The 22110-nt window shown below is 38.3% G+C and overlaps 1 protein-coding gene across 2 annotated transcripts in view; it reads left to right on the top strand.

Annotated features, from left to right (window-relative positions):
• Window positions 1-22110, top strand: part of LOC124723114 (membrane-associated guanylate kinase, WW and PDZ domain-containing protein 1) — a 394868-nt gene that overhangs the window by 343405 nt on the left and 29353 nt on the right. For both annotated transcript variants that reach the window (XM_047248296.1, XM_047248298.1), the window contains exons 13-14: window positions 2330-2497; window positions 12562-12596. In XM_047248296.1, the coding sequence (XP_047104252.1) occupies window positions 2330-2497; window positions 12562-12596 (203 nt within the window). The remainder of the gene's footprint in view (window positions 1-2329; window positions 2498-12561; window positions 12597-22110) is intronic.

The following is a 22110-nucleotide window of genomic DNA, read 5'->3' on the forward strand; positions in this document are numbered from 1 at the left end:
TACCACCTCACTGTTGAGGCATAGGAAAATATGCGAGTGGGAAGAATAATTGGTTAAGATTGTGAGAAATAAACAGTGCTCACTTAGGCCAATGATGCAAGCATAGTATTTCGCCTTCTAACAGTTGAAATAATATAAAGTTTATCTCACATCTGCAGATAGGGTGTGGGTTCAGGACCCGCCAATGTAAATTGCTTGTAATATCTAGATGCTGTATTTTAACTGAGTGTCATTTTGTGACTAGAAGGCAGCAAACTGATTTCCAAAGGGAAATGTAGTATAAGTCATATGACCACCTCAGCTTATTAGTAACTGATCAATCGACCATATATTCCTCGTATGGTAAGTTTGTCAGTGTGGCCATTTTCTGCAGCAGTCGTATAAATATTAGTTTTATAAATTACATGTCTTTTCTTGCTGTATCAGTAATATACGGGGTGATTCCTATTAACATTTAAAAACCTTTAAAGTAATATAGATGACACTGAGACAATATAAGACACATGAGGCCACAGATGTAGGGGAAATATACCAAAAATTGATGAGAAATATCAAACATGTGATGTCACCAGATAATGTACCTCAGTGCACCAGCAAGTGTTGGATCCATCGGTATGTCGCACCTTATCATCTCGACACTAGTCGAGTATTAATGCCATTGTGGCTCCAGCCCCACATGCACAACTTCAGCGGATGGGGCTCAGGGTTTGAGTTTTGTATCTGACAGGCAGTATTTTTTTCCATTCAGCTAGATAGTTGTGTGTTTACATTGAGGTAAGATTTATTATTTTATTCACTGGTCTCACGGTCTTCACTGATTTATTGCAAAAACCTGCCATATTGCATCACAAGTAAATGAGTGTAAGCTTCCTAATTGCGTCTTTACTAGTAAATGACCTATGTTTTCTTTACAAAATAATGTCTATAAACAAAAAAAAGGGACAAAAGAAAAGACACATAAAATAATAACAGTTTTTCCTTGATTACAGTAAGGGCAATTATTTTGGAACTTTTGTGTTTACAACAGAAAACAATTGCAAAAGTGTTCAAAATTTGCACCATTTGCTCGAATGCAAGTATTGCTTCGCTGAATCATCCCTTCATGTCCAAGCCTAATCGCTCCGCTTGTGGCAAGGTATGTCGCTTGATGACATGTATTCAGCATTTCTCGTCCGCTTTTGGGGTATTTCTCAACATTTTCACTCCCATGTGTCTTGTATTAAATTACTTGTCTCAGTGTCATCTATGTCACTTTGGGGATTTTTAAATGTTAATAAGAATCACCCTGTATAACTATCAGACATGTTCTGCCTTTTATATTAAGGCCATTTTCAATGGATTTTTCTGGTATAGTATACAGTTTTGTTTACACATGTTGCTTTTACATTTAAAACAGTTCATTCAATAATTTTTATGTATATAAAATCTTTCTTACAGTTACTTTTGGATTGACATGAGAGTATCAGTATTTTCTCTCATGTGTTCATAAGATAACAGATGCATTTTCACTTCGGATAAAAAAATATTTACATGCTTGCGTCAACATTTTCCAATTTCTTGTTTTTCACCTTTGTTTTGCATGCATTATATGACGTGAAACTTTTACTGATGATCTGGCAGTACTTCCGACTGGTAACCCAAGAACCATTACAATTTCTTCTGAATGGACCTTTTCTTAACCTGTCTCGTTTGTTTACAGGTTTGTCACCAGCCTAACAATTTGTTTTTATTGATGTAAAAATTATCGGATGACTGTTTCAAATCTAGAAGTAACATGGGTAAAAACAAAAATGTCTGTTATTACAGAAAAGTCAAGATGTCTTTAACATGAAAAAACCACATCTTAAAATTAAATATTACTCTTGCAGCAAGAAAAAGGTGTTTGATGTAGAAAGCAAAATCCTCAAAATAGTGTTGAGCCTCTCTAAATTTTTTTCTTCATATTTTTATTTGTGACTGCATTAACAGTTTGAATCTGTGAGCTTTCAGTAAATGGCTTGGCACATTTTAATTACTTACATTGCTAACAAAAACTTAACATTAAATAAATTGCTCACATTATATGAAATGAATGATAATTCCTAACAGGAATCACATATGCATTTCTGCATTTGCAAGTTTAAACCATATTTATAACACCCAGATTGTGACTGCAGAAGCTAATTGCTAGTGATACGCACTCAGCTGCTAAAATTCCATCATTTTCTGGCACCTTTATAAATTTTTGTCAAGTTTGTTCTATTATTATGCTTACTGTTATGTTGTAACTGTCTTGTAGTCTAACATGTGGTAAAAGTGTTGTATTTACAGAAGTGTGTTTTCTTTAAAGGTCGAATCATTGAAGGCAGTCCAGCAGAGAGATGTGGACAACTACACGTTGGTGATCGTATTCTGGCTGTGAATCATATTGATATAATGAATATGCATCATGGAGACATTGTAAATCTGATAAAGGATTCTGGTTATACTGTCACCTTAACTATTGGACCACCAGTTGGTGAGCAACTTTTGTGTGTTACTGTTTTGCAAGTACTGACAGAAAAGTAGAATTTTATGATATCAAGTTTGTCTTGAATTTTTTAGGAAGAAATTAAATATTTGTGGGATGCTCATTAGGGCACATGTTGGTGACGTAGTTTCCTGAAACTTCATTTACTTGTTACACTGCCATTTAGTCTATTACTAAGCAAAACAGTTTTAGTGGTGTCCATTTGTGCTGTACACTGATTAAGATGAGACATATTTATAATTCAGCTCATGACATGATACCCAAAATATCTGAGAATTTCACTGTAAAAATCATAAAACTATACTTACGTCACAATGTTCTCTGTCTCTTTCAGAGTAGTCACTTGGGGCATGTACGATCCCAGTGTTTTTCCCATTTTTGGAAGCACTCCTGGGAATCTGCAGGGTGAAGGGTGTTCAGGACCCATTGCCATTCCACTTGTTGTCTTCATTTGAGTCAAAATGTCACCCTTACAAAACGATTTTCATCTTTGGGAACAGGTAGAAGTTGCACAGAGATGGGTTTTGTGAGTAGGGAGGGTGCGGGACTGTTGCCATGCTGTTTTCAGCCAGGAATTCCTTCACAATAAGTGAGGTGTGCACAGGTACCTTGTCATGGGCACCAACCAGTCTTCCTTCTTTCACAACTCTGGGCATTTGCTCAGAACATTTTCCCTCAGTCACATCAAAACCTCGCAGTAAAACTACTTGCTGACAGTCTGACCAGATGTAACAAACACCATATGCACTATTCCCCGAATGTGAAACAAAATTATCAGCATTGACTTCGTGCTGCAGCGAACTTGTCGAGCTTTTTTTGGCCCTAGAGAAGATGATGATTTCCATTGTAATGATTGCTGCTTCATTTCAGGGTCATAACCAAAAGATTTATCACTTGTTATTACTGTAGATAAGAATTTTTGACACTCTTGAACTCTTTGCTGTAGATCAGTGCACGTCTGAAGCTGAAGTGGCATTGGTCGATGCTGGGAAGGCAAGGGAGAAACTTCACTGCTATTCATCTCATGTTCAGTTCATCTGCTAGAATTCATTGACATGTACCGTACAATGGCCTGAGTTCGTACAAACATCATTAGTTGTCTGCCTTCAGTCTTTGTGAAGCATGTCACACACTTACGGTCAACGAGATTGATTGTCATCTTTCACAGATTTTTGGCCTTCCTTGAAGAGCTTGAACCACTCAGAAGTTCTTGCATAACTCAATGCACTTTCACCAAATGCCTCTGGCAGCATGTGGTGGGTTTCAGCTGCAGCTCTCTTCACCTTCAAATAGAATTTGATGCAAATGTGTTGCTCTTTCACATTATCAGTTTCACAAACCTGACTTGCACCATTACAACTCTTGACTGTGTGCACCAAAGATGACACAACTTTGTGCCACAGTAGCTTGGATGCGTATCTCGAGGCATCTAGCAGTGGAACATCATACTGCTACTAGTTTTACCGGTAGAATGAAATCCTCAGACATTTTGAGTAGCACCTCATGTATTTGCCACATGGTATCACCAGACTTGCTTTACAGGTAATATTTGTGCCAAAGACATTAAACCACATCAACAAATATGAACTTTACACTACATTTTCTCAGTGTTTGCTTCTTCGTGTGTTAGAGTGGGTGGGGGGGGGGGGGGGGCAATTTATTGCCCCATCTATTTTTCAAATTGTTAATCTTCATATGTGTATTGCAAATGCTTTCAATGCACAGTTGTAAATGATGTGAGGGTGCTATAGTGCATATGTCATTGTGCTGTAAAATTTCATACATTATACAATGCTTTAATGCCATCCAAGAAACATACCTGCCAGGTGGAGTGATTCATTATATCTACAACACTAAATCTGTGTTAAGAGGATCCAATAAACCGGAGTCAAAGCTGCAATCTTAATGATTGGACAGCCTAGAAATTGAGTAGAAAACATAATTTGCAACTTTGTGCTAATTTCTTCCATACAGTGGCAAATGTCACAATGGTTTCTCTGAAAATAAGATGGCTGATTTCCTGCCCTGTCCAAACTAGTGCTCTGTCTGCATACACTAACTGGACCAGAAAGACCATGTGTCAGTGGGAGAATAACAGGCTGAAGTTTGAGAGCATCCAGTTATACTTTCTAACTCCATCCATGCTGATATAAATTTGACACCATCACATACCTGTAGGCCATGCTTAAACTGTTGTAATTTGTATGTGACTGACGCATCACGGGGTGCTGTGTGCAACACTAAAATGTGTGTTAAACAGGACTCGGTGATCTTGATGATTACTTTCTTCTTTTCCTGTCCCTGTAGATGGATGCAGTGATCAAAGTATAAGGTGGAAGTAGGTTTTATTAAGGAACACACATTGTCCGGAGTGGCCATATACTTTTGTGTCCCGTAACAGTTAGTCCCTCCTCTCATGAACCATGGACCTTGCCATTGGTGGGATACAGATAGCCGTACCGTAGGTGCAACCACAATGGAGGGGTATCTGTTGAAAGGCCAGACACACGTGTGGTTCCTGAAGAGGGGCAGCAGCCTTTTCAGTAGTTGCAGGGGAAACAGCCTGGATGATTGACTGATCTGGCCTTGTAACATCAACCAAAATGGCCTTGCTGTGCTGGTATTGCAAATGGCTGAAAGCAATGGGAAACCGCAGCCGTAATTTTTCCCGAGGGCATGCAGCTTTACTGTATGGTTAAATGATCATGGTATCCTCTTGGACAAAATATTCTGGAGGTAAAGTAGCCCCCCCCCCCCCTGCCCAATCAGATCTCCAGGTGAGAACTGCTCAGGAGGACGTCGTTATCAGGAGAAAGCAAGCTGGTGTTCTAGGGATCGGAATGTGGAATGTCAGAGCCCTTCATCAGGCAGGTAGGTTAGAAAATTTAAAAAGGGATATGGATAGGTTAAAGCTAGATGCAGTGGGGATTAGTGAAGTTCAGTGGCAGGAGGAACAAGACTTTTGGTCAGGTGAATACAGGGTTATAAATACGAACTCAAATATGGGTAATGCAGGAGTAGGTTTAATAATGAACAAAAAAAAATAAGAGCATTGGTAAGCTACTATGTTCAACATAGTGAACGCATTATTGAAGCAAAGGTAGACATGGAGCCCACGCTTACCACAGTAGTACAAGTTTATATGCCAACTAGCTCTGCAGATGACGAAGAGATTGAAGAAATTTATGATGAAATAAAAGAAATTATTCAGATATTGAAGGGAGATGATAATTTAATAGTCATGCAGGACTGGAATTTGATAGTAGGAAAAGGAAGAGAAGGAAAATTAGTAGGTGAATAAGGAATGGAGGTAAGGAATGAAACAGGAAGCTGCCTGATAGAATTTTGCACAGAGCATAACTTAATCATAGCTAACACTTTGTTCAAGAATCATGGAAGAAGGTTATATATGTGGAAGAGGCCTGGAGACGCTGGAAGGTTTCAGGTAGATTATATAATGGTAAGACAAAGATTTAGGTACCAGGTTTTAAATTGTAAGATATTTCCAGGGGCAGATGTCGACTCTGACCACAATCTGTTGGTTATGAGCTGTAAATTAAAACTGAAGAAACTGCAAAAAGGAGGGAATTTAAGGAGATGGGACCTGGATAAACTGAAAGAACCAGAGGTTGTAGAGAGTTTAAAAGAGAGCATTAGGGAACAATTGACAATAATGGGGGAAAGAAATACAGTAGAAGAAGAATGGGTAGCTGTGAGAGATGAAATAATGGAGGCAGCAGAGGATGAAATAGGTAAAAAAAAATCCTTGGGTAAAAGAAGAGATATTGAATTTAATTGATGAAAGGAGAAAATATATAAATGCAGAAATGAAGCAGGCAAAAAGGAATACAAACATCTCAAAAATGAGATTGACTGGAAGTGCAAAATGGCTAAGCAGGGATGCATACATGACAAATGTAACAATGTAGAGGCGTATATCACTAGGGGTCAGATAGTTACTGTCTACAGGAAAATTAAGTAGACCTTTGGAGGAAAGAGAACCACTTGTATGAATATCAAGAGCTCAGATGGGAAACAAGTTCTAAGCAAAGAAGGGAAGGCAGAAAGGTGGAAGGAATATATAGAGGGTCTATACAAGGGTGATGTAGTTGAGGGCAATATTATGGAAATGGAAGAAGATGTAGATGAAGATGAAATGGGAGATATGATACTGCATGAAGATTTTGACAGAGCACTGAAAGTCCTAAGTCAAAACAAGGCCCCGGTAGTAGACAGTATTCCATTAGAACTACTGATATCCTTGGGAGAGCCAGCCCTGACAAAACTCTACCATCTGGTGAGCAATACGTATGAGACAGGCAAAATACCCTCCGACTTCAAGAAGAATACAATAATTCCAATCCCAAAGAAAGCAAGTGTTGACAGGTGTGAAAATGACCAAATGATCAGTTAATTAGTCATGGCTGCAAAATAGTAACACAAATTTTTATAGACAAATGGAAAAACTGGTAGAAGCCGATCTCGGGGAAGATCAGTTTGGATTTCGTAGAAATGTTGGAACACATGAGGCAATACTGACCCTACAACTTCTTTTAGAAGATGGATTAAGGAAAGACAAACCTTCGTTTCCGGCATTTGTAGACTTAGAGAAAGCTTTTGACAAATGTTGACTGGAATACTCTCTTTCAAATTCTGAAGGTGATAGGGGACAAATACAGGGAGCGAAAGGCTATTTACAATTTGTACAGAAACCAGATGGTGGTTATAAGAGTCGAGGGGCATGAAAGGGAGGCAGTGGTTGAGAAGGGAGTGAGACAGGGTTGTAGCCTGTCTCCGTTGTTATTCAATCTGTGTATTGAGCAAGCAGTAAAGGAAACAAAAGAAAAATATGGAGTAGGAATTAAAATCCATGGATAAGAAATAAAAACATTGAGGTTTGCCAGTGACATTGTAATTCTGTCAGAGACAGCAAAGGGCCTGGAAGAGCAGTTGAACAGAATGGACAGTGTCTTGAAAGGAGGATATAAGATGAACACCAACAAAAGCAAAACGAGTATAATTGAATGTAGTCGAATTAAATCAGATGATGCTGAGGGAATTAGATTGGGAAGCGACACTTAAAGTAGTAGATGAGTTTTGCTATTTGGGGAACAAAATAGCTGATGATGGTCGAAGTAGAGAGGATATAAAATGTAGACTGGAAATGGCAAGGAAAGTGTTTCTGAAGAAGAGGAATTTGTTAAGATCGAGTATAGATTTAAATGTCAGGAAGACTTATGTGAAAGTATTTGTATGGAGTATAGCCATGTATGGAAGTGAAACATGGGCGATAAATAGTTGAGACAAGAAGAGAACAGAAGCTTTCGAAATGTGGTGTGACAGAAGAATGCTGAAGATTAGATAGGTAGATCACGTGACTAATGAGGAGGTACTGAATAGAATTGCACAGGATAGAGTGGCATGGAGAGCTGCATCAAACCAGTCTCTGGACTGAAGACCACAACAACAGTGACAACAGTTTGTCATCACAGTTGCATGTCAGTTACAAGATAACTGGTTTAAGTCAATATGACCATCTTCAGATGTGTAATTGTCACTCAGTTTTACTGTAACAGATCACTTTGTAATGATAACAGATCTCTTGATAGTCAAATATACGGAGTCTAGTTATCTTATAATTAATGTGCAAATTAACTAGTTTTAGATAGGTGGCATTCTGATGGAGTGCAGGTATAGCTAACTATGGAATAAGTAATTTAGGATGTCGTATTATGTTGTTTATTTGAAGCAGCAAATTTCACTGGAACTGGTGGAAAAAATGATGAAATAAACAAATCACCCAAATATTTCCATATTATATACTTGAACAAAGAATTATCATTTCTGATCATACAGTTAGCTCTTATTGTTCTATTGTTCAACCTAAAAATGATTTTAGTGCCGACAGACTCTTGGGGGCACACTGAAAAATATTTAGTCTGTATTTGCACACACTTGGAAGCTGTTTCTTGGTATTGAGTTATGATATAATGGCAGTTGTTCAAAAAACAAGTTTACTGCAATTACATTGTAGTACAACATGAGTGATTGAATGTTATACTTTCCCTTTGTTCATTGTGAGTGATCATTATTATTTGTGCTTAATGTTTCATAACAACAGTCTAATATTTTGGCTATTAAACTTCAGATTCTCCGCATACTGTGTGCCTGTTTTCCCCCAGCGCACAGATGCCACTGTGTACTGCAACACCAGTGTCTGTCTCTGTAGGAAGAGTTGCCTAACTGAAGTCCTGTCCACAAACTCTTATTAAATTTATCTGCCTTATGAATTTAGTTCCAGTAAAATCAATAAGAAAATATAAGGGTGTTATTACAGAAAACTGCATAATTTTTCTGTAATACACAACATTTCCATGACATCTAATTACTACATAATTTTCAACCTCGAAAACAATGGTTCACCTAATACGTCATACTGAAATATTCAGACATCACAGTAAGTTATAAACAATTGTAATGAATTATTTAAACCTACAGAAGTTTTTTATCTGTATTAATGTACTATATCTTTATTTTATCACTGTATCAGCTACACCCATTTTACTATAATCATAAGCAAATTTTCATAAAAATTTAGTAGATTTTCTCCTCACACAAGCAATCAGTAATTCACTTCATATGACAGTTGTTCTCTGTGTAAGATATCTGACAGTGCTATATTTGCATCTGTTTAGCAAATCAGTATTTTAATATAATTATTTCCTTGTGCCATATTATTATTTTTCTGGTTCACCCCTTTGTATAATGCATTTTAACTTTCAACAGCTTTGCCGTGCTCTCTTCTAGCAGTTGCATTACAAAAAATATAAATAAATAAAATCATATATTTTTTTCAACTTCAATGCAGGGTATATTAGTTTCTTAGTACATGCAAAGAGGCAATTGGTTGATTTTATGATTTCCACTGTGGAGTCTGCTCTGCTGGCTTAACACATTTTCGGAGAGTATGACCTTTCCACAGATTCAAATGACCCTCAATAATGCTCTTGACTGCCTCAGTTCATCATGCATCCTCAATATATGTAAGAAATTTTCCTTTACATCCTTTACATGAGTTTTGGAAAACATATGAAGTATCTGCAAGAAGAATGTTCTCCATTTTCAGTACATTAATACTGAGAAACTATTTTTATCATCATTCATACTCCATAGACAATTGCCACATTCTGTGGTTTAAAAGTGCAGAAGTCACAAGTGTGTTTCATTGTCTGCTATATGGGCGTAAAATCAAAGATATGTTAAGTGACACCATGGAAAAGTCAACAGACTCCGGTAAAACTAATTGCCTTTCTTTGATATATTCGGTAACTGAATTTGCCCTATGTAAAACACTTAAGTGAAATGGTCTGAGGTGTCCGCCCAAATCAGTGTTCGCAAAGGCCTCCACTATTTTGTGAGTACTTGTACGGCGAACATGAGGATCTAAGCTATTGCAGTACGTCTTCCTTTCCTGTGATGCAGTTTTACTCTCCAACTGTATCTCTTTTCAGATTTGGTCTCTAGGACAGAATATCTATTGACAATCTAGCTTGCTCACTGGACATTGATAACACCATTTTCCACATTTTTATTTCAAACAATCTATCTCAGTTAACTCATGACATTGCAACAGCTATTCAGGGCTGTTGAAGGGCCATGCAGTGCCTCAACTGACATCCTTCACAGACCGCCCTCATCAATGTTATTGGCTCCTTGAAAAGGCTCACTACCTAAATAAATGCAAGGAAAGGAATAGTGGGAGTACTATGTGTCCTCTTTGAGAACATATACCTCTTCATCGTAGGTGTGAGGTAAGCTCCATAACCTACTGGGTTGCCAAAGATCAGTATCTCCTCCTTCATGCTGATATTTTTACCAGTACATTGGTTCTTGCTGAACACCTCATGATTGTTGGAACACACAAAAGCTAATTTCATCCCCCTATCCTCCAAACCATGAATTATATAATGACCCTTTCATTGACTGGGAACTGCTTCGGGCTCTTGACTTATCTCCCAGTATGGCCCCAAGAGCTGATTTGATTCATAATTACATGATCAAATGATCTGATAGCAGCTCGTAAACTCCATCTACTCAGGGTCTCCAAATGGACTTGGCTAGAAGGTGTTTTTCCTTTACATTGGAAAGGTAGTGTCATCATTCCAGTCCATAAACTGGGCAAAAACCCAACATTCGTCATCAGCTACCAACCAGTTAGACTCACTAACATGCTCTTCAAACTGCTTGAAAGGATAGTAATTCAGTGCTTATGCTTAGTTCTTAAATTATGGAACCTTTTGTCCCCCTATCATTGTGGTTTCTGGAAGGGAGGATCCACAGCTGACCATCTGTTCAGGTTGGAAATGGCAGTGTGCTTTTTCTAATGCCAACATTTCATTGCAGCCATTTTTTACCTACATACTGCATACAGTTTCATTTGGTGCCATCACATTTTAATTACCCTCCATGACTTGGTGCCTTTCAAGGCTCCATACCGATTTTTGTCAGTTTTTATTCCCCACCCCACCCCCACCCTCACCCCTCCCCTCCCCACTCCTCCCAATCATGTCGGCTTAGTTGGCAAGCTGCACAGCTCCCTGAAAATCCAATAGAACAGCATCTCTCAGGGCTCTGTGCTGAGTGTTATTGTATTCTTCACTACTATCAATGAGCTGGTGACCTCTGTCAGACCAGTGAATATGCCCATGTTATATGTTGACAACTTTTGCATGCAGTATAGCTCCTGATTTGTACCCTTGGCTGAACACCAGCTCCAAGGAGACAAACAGAGGGCCTCCAGTTGGGCCTCTTCTCTTGTTTTCCAATTTTTTCCTGCAAGAGTGCGACTTGTCCATTTCTGTCACTGTACCATTGTCCATCCTGACCCGGAACTCTAATCAGTTACCCAGTACTTAGATATTGTTGCACTGTCCTAATAGCTATTGGATCATGTTGCACAGTCACAATTTTTTGGGACAGTTCTGATAAAAAGTTGACATGGTTTTCCCATATATCTCAACTGAAGACTAGCTACATGCAAAAAATGCTCCCTGCTTCCCAACACCTCATGGGATGTGGGTCACGCTACTCTACTCCCTCTTTAGCGTGCCCTGATGTCATCCCGATTGGATTATGGTTGCCATGTTTATGGCTCATTGGCACCTTCAGTTTTGAAATTATTGGACCCAGTACATCATTGTGGAGTTAAGCAGGCCACTGACAACTTTCGGAATAGCCTCGTAGACAGTCTCCTCGCTGAAGTGGGGATCTTACCTCTTCAGTTCCAATAGTACCAACTCCTCCTCACTTGCACAATCTCCATACGATTCCTAGACATCCAACATACCAATTATTTTTTGAGAAATTGCTTCAGTTTTATCACTCCTACATACTATTGGAGTTCTGATCAATTTCTGGCTGATGTCACTAACTCCAGATGGATTACCCCTTGGATGATTGTAAGATACCATCGTGCCACTTACTTTAATTGTTTTAGTAAAATTATGCAGATGTCTGGACAGGAATTTGAATCTTATTCCTATTGAATGTGAATCCAATAATTTAACCACTTCACAGTGATATATCTACTTAGCTTTGCAAGAAGAATTGGGAGTAGATTTGTGAATACCATTTGTAACATCTTTAATGCAACCCCTTGTTCATCTATGACTGTGAAGTGTATATTTAACACTTGGTTTGTGGTTTTTGGCACAGTTTAAGTTATACCTGAGTGGCAAATCACTTCTTATATATAAATTATCTTTAAACCTTTAACTGTTTAACAAATTTTTAGATATTGAAAAAAGGTGGTACATTTTCTGTATCCAACAATATTGTTGGTACTTCTCATACTGTGTAATACTGTGACTTAAAATATGTATTGAATCTTTCTCTTTCTTAGAAATCTGTAATAAAAAGTTTCCCAAATTAGTCAGAAGACAGTACATTTTTATTCTATTTAGTCACAGAGTCAATTATAATGAGAACAGTATTCAGTTAATATCTTTTACTTTGGGAAAACCGAATTTATGTAGATATTTTGTTTGTTTCAGATGATACCTCAAGCACAGCCTCAGTTTCACAAAGAGTAAGTAAATATGTTCATTATTACATAATGGAAATGTTTTAACATTTAGCTACTTGAAAAAGCATTAAAGTGTGTTTGAAAGTAAAGTTATTTGCAGTTTAAATTGTGTCATTTTCTCTTTTTATGAAGTTAATATATTGTATAGGTGATATGACAATACTTTGTATCTAAGCTACAATAGCAAAATAGACCTTCCATACATCAACAATTACATTTGCACAGGTAACTTCAGGATAGTAATTTTAAACTACCTAAATCAGATACACTGCCTGACAGAGAACAGCAGAGCACCCAGAAGGGGAGGAGGAAACAAAATGAAACTTAATGTTTTGAGAGACAGTATGTGATCTTATTTCAGTGATTACAAAATGGAGTCAAAATTAAAAAGAACTTGGCAGTGTGAGCCCACTTATCGCTATGATGTTGTGCCCTCTCTGGCCACGATGCATGCAGCGATTCAGTTGAGAAGGTTTTCATAGAGCTGTTCTATCCTTTTCTGAGGCAAGCTGGCCTACAACTGTTGTAAATGGTCCATGATATCCTGGATGTAGGTACTGGGATGGATTTGCTGTCCAACTGCTGCCACACGTGTTCTATCAGGGGCCAATGGTGTGGGATGACACGATTGTTGCGTACTGTCCATTACTTGTTCTCGAATGGAAGTTACAGTCACGACCCAAAGTGACACCTGATGGCTTCACAAACTGTGACACTAGGAGTAACGCTTGCTGTGCCACTCCAAAACATTGGAAGAATGAGACCCCTCCCCAGGTTGCCACCGTATTTGCTGACGATAGTCATAAGGAGTAGAATAGAATCACGATTCGTTGCTGAAGACAATGATATGCCATTTGTCAGCAGTCCATGCTTCCTAGTCATGGCAGCACTCGAAATGCAGCTGTTTGTTTTGTATTAACGGCAGCCTACACATGGTGTGATAATTCCCTAGTCTGGCTGCTGATGGTCTCTGATGAATCGTGAGGGATAACAAAAAACATTGCAAGGAGTCTATTACTTTTTCTCGCATAGCAGGCACAGCTGTGATGGGGCTACATCGTACTCGATGCACAAGACAGTGGTCCTCCCGTGTGCCAGCCAGATGTAGTTGACCAGAACAACAAATATACCTGCCCTCATATTGAAACTTCCTGGCAGATTAAAACTGTGTGCCCGACCGAGACTCGAACTTGGGACCTTTGCCTTTCGCGGGCAAGTGCTCTACCATCTGAGCTACCGAAGCACGACTCACGCCCGGTACTCACAGCTTTACTTCTGCCCTCATATTGTCGTGCAGACCACCATCAGACCAGAGTTACACACACATCTGGATTTTGCATGATTCAACCAGCCAGCCAAATGGAGAATCACAATGGGGCCCCTTTCAATCTCTGCAAGTGGTGATAATGCTGTCACACACAATTACTCAGCATTTCTGTGTCCTTCACAGAGATTGCTCCGTTTGTGGCACTGTTCGTACTCCTTATATATCCTGCCAGGCTTTCTAACAAAACTAAACATGAACAAAAGTAATGCACTCTGGTGGCCGTTCTACTTGTCGCAGAGAAATGCAGCTCTGATGATTTACATACCAGCCCATAATCTTTATGTGTACAAAATTACACAGAGTTTCGACAGTGTCTTCTGGAAACTTCATTTTTTTCTTCAGGAAGTGTATTTTCATTACATGTGATAAAATGAGTTATAAGGAACTGATAAAATGAGTTATAAGGGATAGTGGGTGCTGTTGCTTTATTATCTGTCACAATGTTAAAGCTGTGAAAGTGGCCAAAACTACAGTCGGTAGCAATACACGATCATAGTGTGAATGTTATGGCAGTATATGATTTGGCAACATCAAATAGAGTGTGTATCTTTGTAGGAGCAATCCTGTCTGGTTGCTTTTCTATAAAGGATGTGCTAATTTTCTTATAGTGTGATTTCATTGCTATTTAGTATTGTAAGGTAGAAATATATATGGAAATGACTTATTCAGATGAGGAATAACTTCTTCCTGTATCAGCATTGTAAAATATGAGGAATAAAAGACAATTTCTGGTGCATGATATCAGAGACAACTTTAAGGCATAGCTTCATTGTGTGTTTAACAGGTGTCACATGAAGATAAATTTTTCAAGTGGCAAGGTGTGTAAACACAGGATTTTGAAGTTATACAGATGACTCATAAGGTGATGTGTAATGCCTTTGTTGTACAGCCTGTTACTGAAGTTTGTTGAGCCTCGTTATAGTGTTCTTTTTATGTACAGGTAAAACACCAGGAATCAATAGTTGTTCTTAAATGTTCTCAATTTTTTTCTATCATGATTTGGTAGGTCTTTGATTGATAACCTAGGACAAAGTGAAAACTTCTCATTATGGCAAAAAATGCACTTCCTTTTCAAATTAGTTTTGTCTTAGGTCAGTGTTTCTGGTCTAGACATAGCTGAAAAATAAGTTCTAAAATTTCCTTTTGTTCAGAATTTAACAAACACAGCACCCATTCATCCCAAAGCTTCCTCATAGTTAATTTTTTGTGTAATATGTACTGTACTTTATATTTTGATGTTCCTGTAGTGTTAGCTATTTCATACATCTTTAAGCCCTGATTACCCAATACCATGTTGTTCACTTTCTTGATGTTTTAACTGTACTTGCATGTTTGGGGCATCTCTTGCGGGGCTCATCTTACAGAGAGGTATAGTCACATTTGAATGCAGTTGTCCATTTCTTAATTGTTGATAATGAAGGGCAAGCACCATGTATATCTTCAGCAATGTTGGGCATTCTTTTGGTTGTTGTTAATCTGAAGAGGAAATATTGGTAGAAATATAGATAAAAATGTTCATATAAGCATAACTAGAAAGCTCTCTGATATAATGCAGATGGTGGAGAGCATGTCAGTGTAATGCCTTTGGAATTTTCACTTACACAAATGTGATCTATTTGGATGAAAGTGCTTTGATGCCAGGTTGCAGCATTTGGCTGTTTTGAGTGAGAACAGGCTTGTGACCCTGAAAATAGTAGCAATCAAAGAAATAAAAATTTTAGCTGTGGAACTGTTATTTCCATGGAAAAATTCTTGACCATTTACAGACCCACAAATTAAATTTTGCGTTTGGAAATACTGTGAGGAAATAATGCATAAAGGAACAGAATTTGTTAGTACCAGAGACATCACATGGTATCGTGTTCAGAAATGAACTGCTCAGTGACAGATTTGTTTAGGGAAACTGCAGAATCCAAGAATAAATGAAAGATACACCTATTCAAAAAAAACAGATAAAAATTCACTTGACGCCAACCTGATAGTCAATCTCCATCCTTCCAAATTAACAATGTAAGTGTGGACCAGCTGTTGCTTCAGTTCAAGAAATAGTATCACCAGCAATAGAGATATGTACACCAAATAAATTAACAAATGACTGAGCTGATCCCCCTTGGTACACAAAACGGGTCAGAACACTGTTGCAGAAACAACAGTAAAAGCATGCCAGATTTATATGAACACGAAATGTGAAAGGTTGGTGATCTTTTGCAGGAGCTCAAAATTTAATGCAGATTTCAATGTGAGATGCTTGTAGTAGTTTCCATAATGAAACTTTCAGTAAACCTGGCATAAAATCCAAAGAGATTCTGATCACATGTAAGGTATTCTAGCAGCAAGACACAATCAATGCTTTCTCTCTGCGATAGCAATGGAAATACTATTGATGACAGTGCCGCTAAAGCAGAATTACTAAACACAGCCTTCCAAAAATCCTTCACCAAATAAGACAAAGTAAATATTCCAGAATTTGAATCGAGAACAGCTGCCAATGTGAGTAACTTAGAAGTAGATATCCTCAGAGTAGTGAAGCAGCTTAAATCACTTAATAAAAGCAAGTCTTCTGGCCCACACTGTATACCAATTAGGTTCCTTGCAGAATATGCTGATGCAATAGCTCCCTACTTAACAATCACATATAACTGAATGAAAGATCCGTGCCCGAACACTGGGAAGTTGCACAGGTCACAACAGTATTCAAGAAAAGCAATAAGATTAAGCCACTAAATTACAGACCCATATTGTTAATGTCAATGTGCAGCAGGATTTTTTAATATATATTGTGAATTACCTCAAAGAGAACAGTATGTTGACAATTAGTCAACACAAATTTAGAAAACATAATTCTTGTGAAACACAACTAGCCCTTTACTTATACAAAATGTTGAGTGCTATTGACAAGAGATTTCAAATTGATTCCATATTTCTAGATTTCCAAAAAGCTTTTGACACTGTACCACTCAAGCAGCTTGTAGTGAAATTGCGTGCCTATGGAATATCATCTCAGTTATGTGACTGGATTCATGATTTCCTGTCAGAGAGGTCACAGTGTGTGGTAACTGACAGAAAGTCATCAAGTAAAACAGAAGTGATTTGTGGTGTTCCTCAAGGCAGTATTATAGTCCCTCTGCTGTTTCTTATCTATATAAATGATTTAGGAGACAATCTGAGAGCTGTCTTAGCTTGTTTGCAGATGATGCTATTGTTTATCATCTAGTAAAGTCATCTGAAGATCAGAAGAAATTGCAAAATGGTTTAGTTAAGATATCTGTTTGGTGTGAACATTGGCAATTGACACTAAATAATGAAAAGTGTGAGGTCATCCACATCAGTGTGCTGAAAGGAATCCATTAAACTTTGGTTACATGGTAAATCAGTCAAATCTAAAGGCCGTAAATTCAACTAAATATCTAGGAATTACAATTACGAACAAGTTAAATTGGAAAGAACACATTGAAGATGTAGCAAGGAAGGCAAACCCAAGATTGAATTTTATTGGCAGAACACTTTGAAAATGTAACAGATCTACTAAAGAGGCTGCCTACACTATGCTGGACACTCCTCTTTTGGACTTCTGCCACATTGTCTGGCATCCTTACCAGATAGGGGTACACTGAGAAAGTTCAAAGAAGAGCAGCATGTTTTGTATTATCCTGAAATAGGGGAGAGAATGTCATGGACATGATACAGTCTTTCAGGTGAACATCATTAAAAAACAGGCATTTTTCATTGTGGTGGAATCCTTTCACAAAATTTCGATCACGAACTTTCTCCTCCGAATGCAAAAATACACGGGGAGAAATGATCATCGTAATAAAATAAGGGAAATCAGAGCTCATGTGGAAAGATATAGGTGTTGGTTTTTTCTGTGTGCTGTTTGAGATTGGAATAACAGAGAATTATTATGAAGGTGCTTCGATGAAGCCTCTGCTAGGCACTTAAGTGTGATTTGCTGAGTATCCATGTAGATGTAAATGTAAATGTAGACATAGTTGCAGGTGTAGGTGTGCAGGGACTGGACTCTTTCATGATTAAAACAAAACTAGCTCAGTCCAGCTGAAACCTGCTACTGCCTTGGTGAAACACTTTGGTGCAACTACTTGGGCACACAACACTTTTTGTGAGCATGTAATTATTACACACAGCCCCCCCCTCTCCCCACAACTTTTGCAGTGCTATTATCCTATCCATTTTCCAAGTCTAACCTCTACCTGTGCTATATATTCCCCCTCCCCCTCCATACATGGGAGCCAAGCCATAGGTTTTGGAGTACAAGTTAACAGATCCAGAGGTTCTGAGCCATGGGCTGATCATGACCACCAATTTTCCTTTATTGAAACTCAGGGTGTATGCCAACAGCCATCCTCATTTGTGGCAGTGGAACATTGTGTGTTCTGGAGAGTGGTGATCTTGATTTAATTGCCCAGTGGGAACAAGGGAGAAAGGAAGGAAAATTGAGACTTAATGTCCTATTGACAATGAAGTCTTCAGAGATAGAAAACAAATGGGGAGTGATGGGGAAGTACATTGGTCAGAGAACAAATGGGGAGCGGTGAGGAAGGAAACTAGTCAGTTTGTTTTGGAAGGAATCATACCCAGATTGACATTTAGGGAAACAATGGCAAACCTAAGCCTACACAGATGGACAGGAATCTGAAACAGTGTCCTGAATAAATATCAAGTTTGCTGTCTTTTGTACCACCTTTCTTCATTTAACTGCCCAGACTGTGATATAGAAAATAATATAACCCTGAGCTTTAAGTTAGCTGTGTATTGGTGGCGTGGATGACTGTTGGGGAAAAAAAGACTCGAGTACGCAATCACTTGGGATCGTACCACACCCCACTTTTATTAGATTTATCCAGGTAAGGAGGGCTCTGTCTGGTTAGGCATTTTTGTACAAGTGCCTGATGTGAACAGAATGGTTCTAATTGCTCAAGTTCCCAGTGGAAAGGGTGGACCATCAGGGAGCAGAAACACCCAGTCAGCAAAGAGAGCTTGGGTGGATAGTCACTCTGATGAAGCACAGTGTAAGATTTATATTAAAGGGAATGATTGTACATAAGTTTGCCAAAATTCATTTTTGGTAATCAAAAGAGAGGAGAGATCTTGTAAGATAATTTCACCATTCTATTGTCACAAGGGTTTCGAACCAGTAGCTGGACCTCACAGAGGAGTAAATTGACTTTGAAACAATACTCTGCTGATAGAGATAACTATGTCACAACACCTGTCTGAGCTTTTGGGTCCAGGCAACCACCCTGTAGTAAATTAAATATATAACACCCATAATTTCAGCTAGGGACTAGTTATCTGCCATAATAAGATTGAAATTCCCCCTGAAGAACCAGAGGAAGAGTTGAAAAGTGTGAACATCACAGCTATAAAGAGTGTTATGAAGAACATAAATGGGTCAGTAGAAGAAACTGTGTCATTTATTTTAATATTTGACATATCACCAAAATACAACACAGATGGCTGCACTGACCCAAAAGTTAAACCCCATATACAAAACCCTAGAAGACATTTTTAATGCTACAAGTTTGGACATATGAGTATTGCTTGTAACGATGAAGCTGTGTGTGACAGATGTACATCAGAGACATATGAAGCAAATTAATCGCACACACCTCTGTGGACGTGCATAAATTACTGAAGTGGTCATTAGTTGTAGAGCAGGGATTGCCATGTTAATGCCATGAGGTGGATTCAGGAACTGGAGATGGTAAGAAAAATCCCATATATTGAGGCTAATTCACCTTCAGAGTGAAGCAGTTTCCAGCATTTGCTAAATCTTTTGCAAGAATACATAAAAATCATGTTGTCAAATACAGCTTCTCAATGTAAACTGGTTAGATGTGAGTACATGTACCTGCAGCTACAGGTGTACCTCCAAAAGAACAACTCCTCAGAACCCTTAAATATTCCAAAGCCAGTAGATCTTCAAATAAGGACATTCTTAAAATGTCGCCACCACCACCACCAAATTCAAGTAAAGCAGAGTCGACCACAACGTGCAGTGTGTGCCGTTATTTGCTAAGTTTTTGATTTCCTTGGTCATTTTCAGAAACACTCGGGCCAACATGACATTTCATTTAGCAATCTGATGTAGCTCTGTTTCTTCTGTCATTTGATGCTGCATTTTTCATTTGGAATGACTTTGTTTGGCAGAAACGTAGTGGCAGTGCTGTCTATCCTTTGCTATTTGCTCTTGGAATAAAGGAAGTTCACAGATCCAGTGACTGTCTAATGATCTATCATCCCAAGCCTTTAAAAATTAATGGGAACCACAGTTCTGTTTCGAAGATAAGGGTGAGAATTCTCAGAGTCTATTACGCAATTGAATAATCGATGATTGCTACAGATCTGCTATAGGCAAACATGATGCACAAAATATTTACAATGAAAGAGCAAAAAGTTGCAATGATCAACAAATGATTTGTGGAGGATTCCTTGTTCTCTACATTAAAATGCACATTGTGCTAAATTCGCAGGCATGGAGCATGATGAAATTGGTGATACAAATTTTCTGAAGTTGCACGCATTGCTGCTCTTTCAGTTTCTAGTTTTTGATGGAACTGCATGAAGAATATGGAATCATTATGTATTTCTGCAAAGTACGTTGGTTAACTGAAGAGGTTTGCCTGGAACTATTTTTTACTTTAAGACCCACTATTATTGAATTTTCAAAGGAAAAACAAAAGCTAGAACCAAAATTAGAAGATCTGGAAGGAATTGCTGACCTTTCATTTTAAGTGATCTTGACTGAACATTGCCCTCAGTAAGGTGTTGCAAGGTGATAACCAACTTTCTTCTGATTTGATAGGGAAAGTGGATGCATTTAAAGAGAAAATAACAATGTCGAAGGGACAATTTATGATGTACATAGAGCGTCATCCATTTTCCTAAGCTCATAGGAGTTAAAGACAAGGTGAACCTTGTAGTGTTCTGCGAGTGGATCAGGATAGGAGCTGATGCTATTTCCAGTTGTAAAGTGGCTCATCTAACTCATAGATGTGGTGCCTGAGAATACAATTTGAAAATATTTTCAGGAAAGGAAACTCACAGGGAAAAGAACAAGGAACTCTGATAAATAACTGAGACTCATTGAGTGTGTAGGGTAGGAAACTACTATTGAATCCTACAAGATTCTTACACACTGCCTATATTGTGCAATCCTGTATGTGACATGTGCAGCTAAGTGCCATGAGAAACTACATCCCATCCTAGGGTCTGAGTAATGTGGATCCAACATCTGAGGGAGACATGAGTTTGGGATCTCTAGAAGCACTGGCACTGCTGGTTAGAAAGGCTCATTTGGTGTGCCTCCCATGCAATCACAGACTGTCTTCCTGACCTCTGTTTCTTCCAGGAGCTTCTCTGCAACCAGTCACATAGTCTCCTGCTCCTTAGTGGCTCTGCTAACATTAAGTTGACCTTCTGTGCATGCACATTGTACATCATAACAATTCTGACTGCTCACTCTCAGTATCTCACATGACTCATTAGTGACAATCTTGAAAACTTCATTGTAGTGGTGAATAAACTATAAGAACAGTTTTCTAAATGTTTTCATGATATTGCCAGTCTCACATCTGTTTTTGAGGTGGTTTCGAGATCATTTGCTGTTTCATCATTAAGTGACTCTATGGATTTTCAGATGGAATTGATCACTGCATTGTAATTCCAGTGTAAACTCTCCAGGAGTTCTATAAAGTTTTCCTCAGGAAGAGTTTCCATGTCCCAGTAACAGCAAATGTGATATCAATATTTCGATCAACATATGTGTATGAAAGGCATTTCTTGATTACAAAACTAGATAAGTCTCATGATTATGTGCTAACTTCAGTGACAAAAATCTGCAAAACTGTCTGCATCTGTCCTTATGCCAACAGTTTGTACAAGGTATCAAGTTTATTATGTCTTCAGTGAGCCAAAAGTAATTAAATAGTGCTGAAAATCTGTTTTATTTGTGATCATTGTTGTTGAGAAATATGGAAACAACCCTTGTACAAGCTGTTCAGTGTTTTGTGTGTGACTGCATTGTCATCTTATGCAGTATGTTCATAGTTTCCCCATCTACCTGCCCAGGTATCACGGTGTGGTGTGATAGTGGTGGGAGGGGGGCAGGAAGTGTTGAGTCAGGCAAGAGAGATCGGCATGCATGTGAGAGCTCTACATACTTCTGGAGTT

This window comes from Schistocerca piceifrons, chromosome X, assembly GCF_021461385.2.
Source record: "Schistocerca piceifrons isolate TAMUIC-IGC-003096 chromosome X, iqSchPice1.1, whole genome shotgun sequence".
Classification (NCBI taxonomy): Eukaryota; Metazoa; Arthropoda; class Insecta; order Orthoptera; family Acrididae; genus Schistocerca; species Schistocerca piceifrons.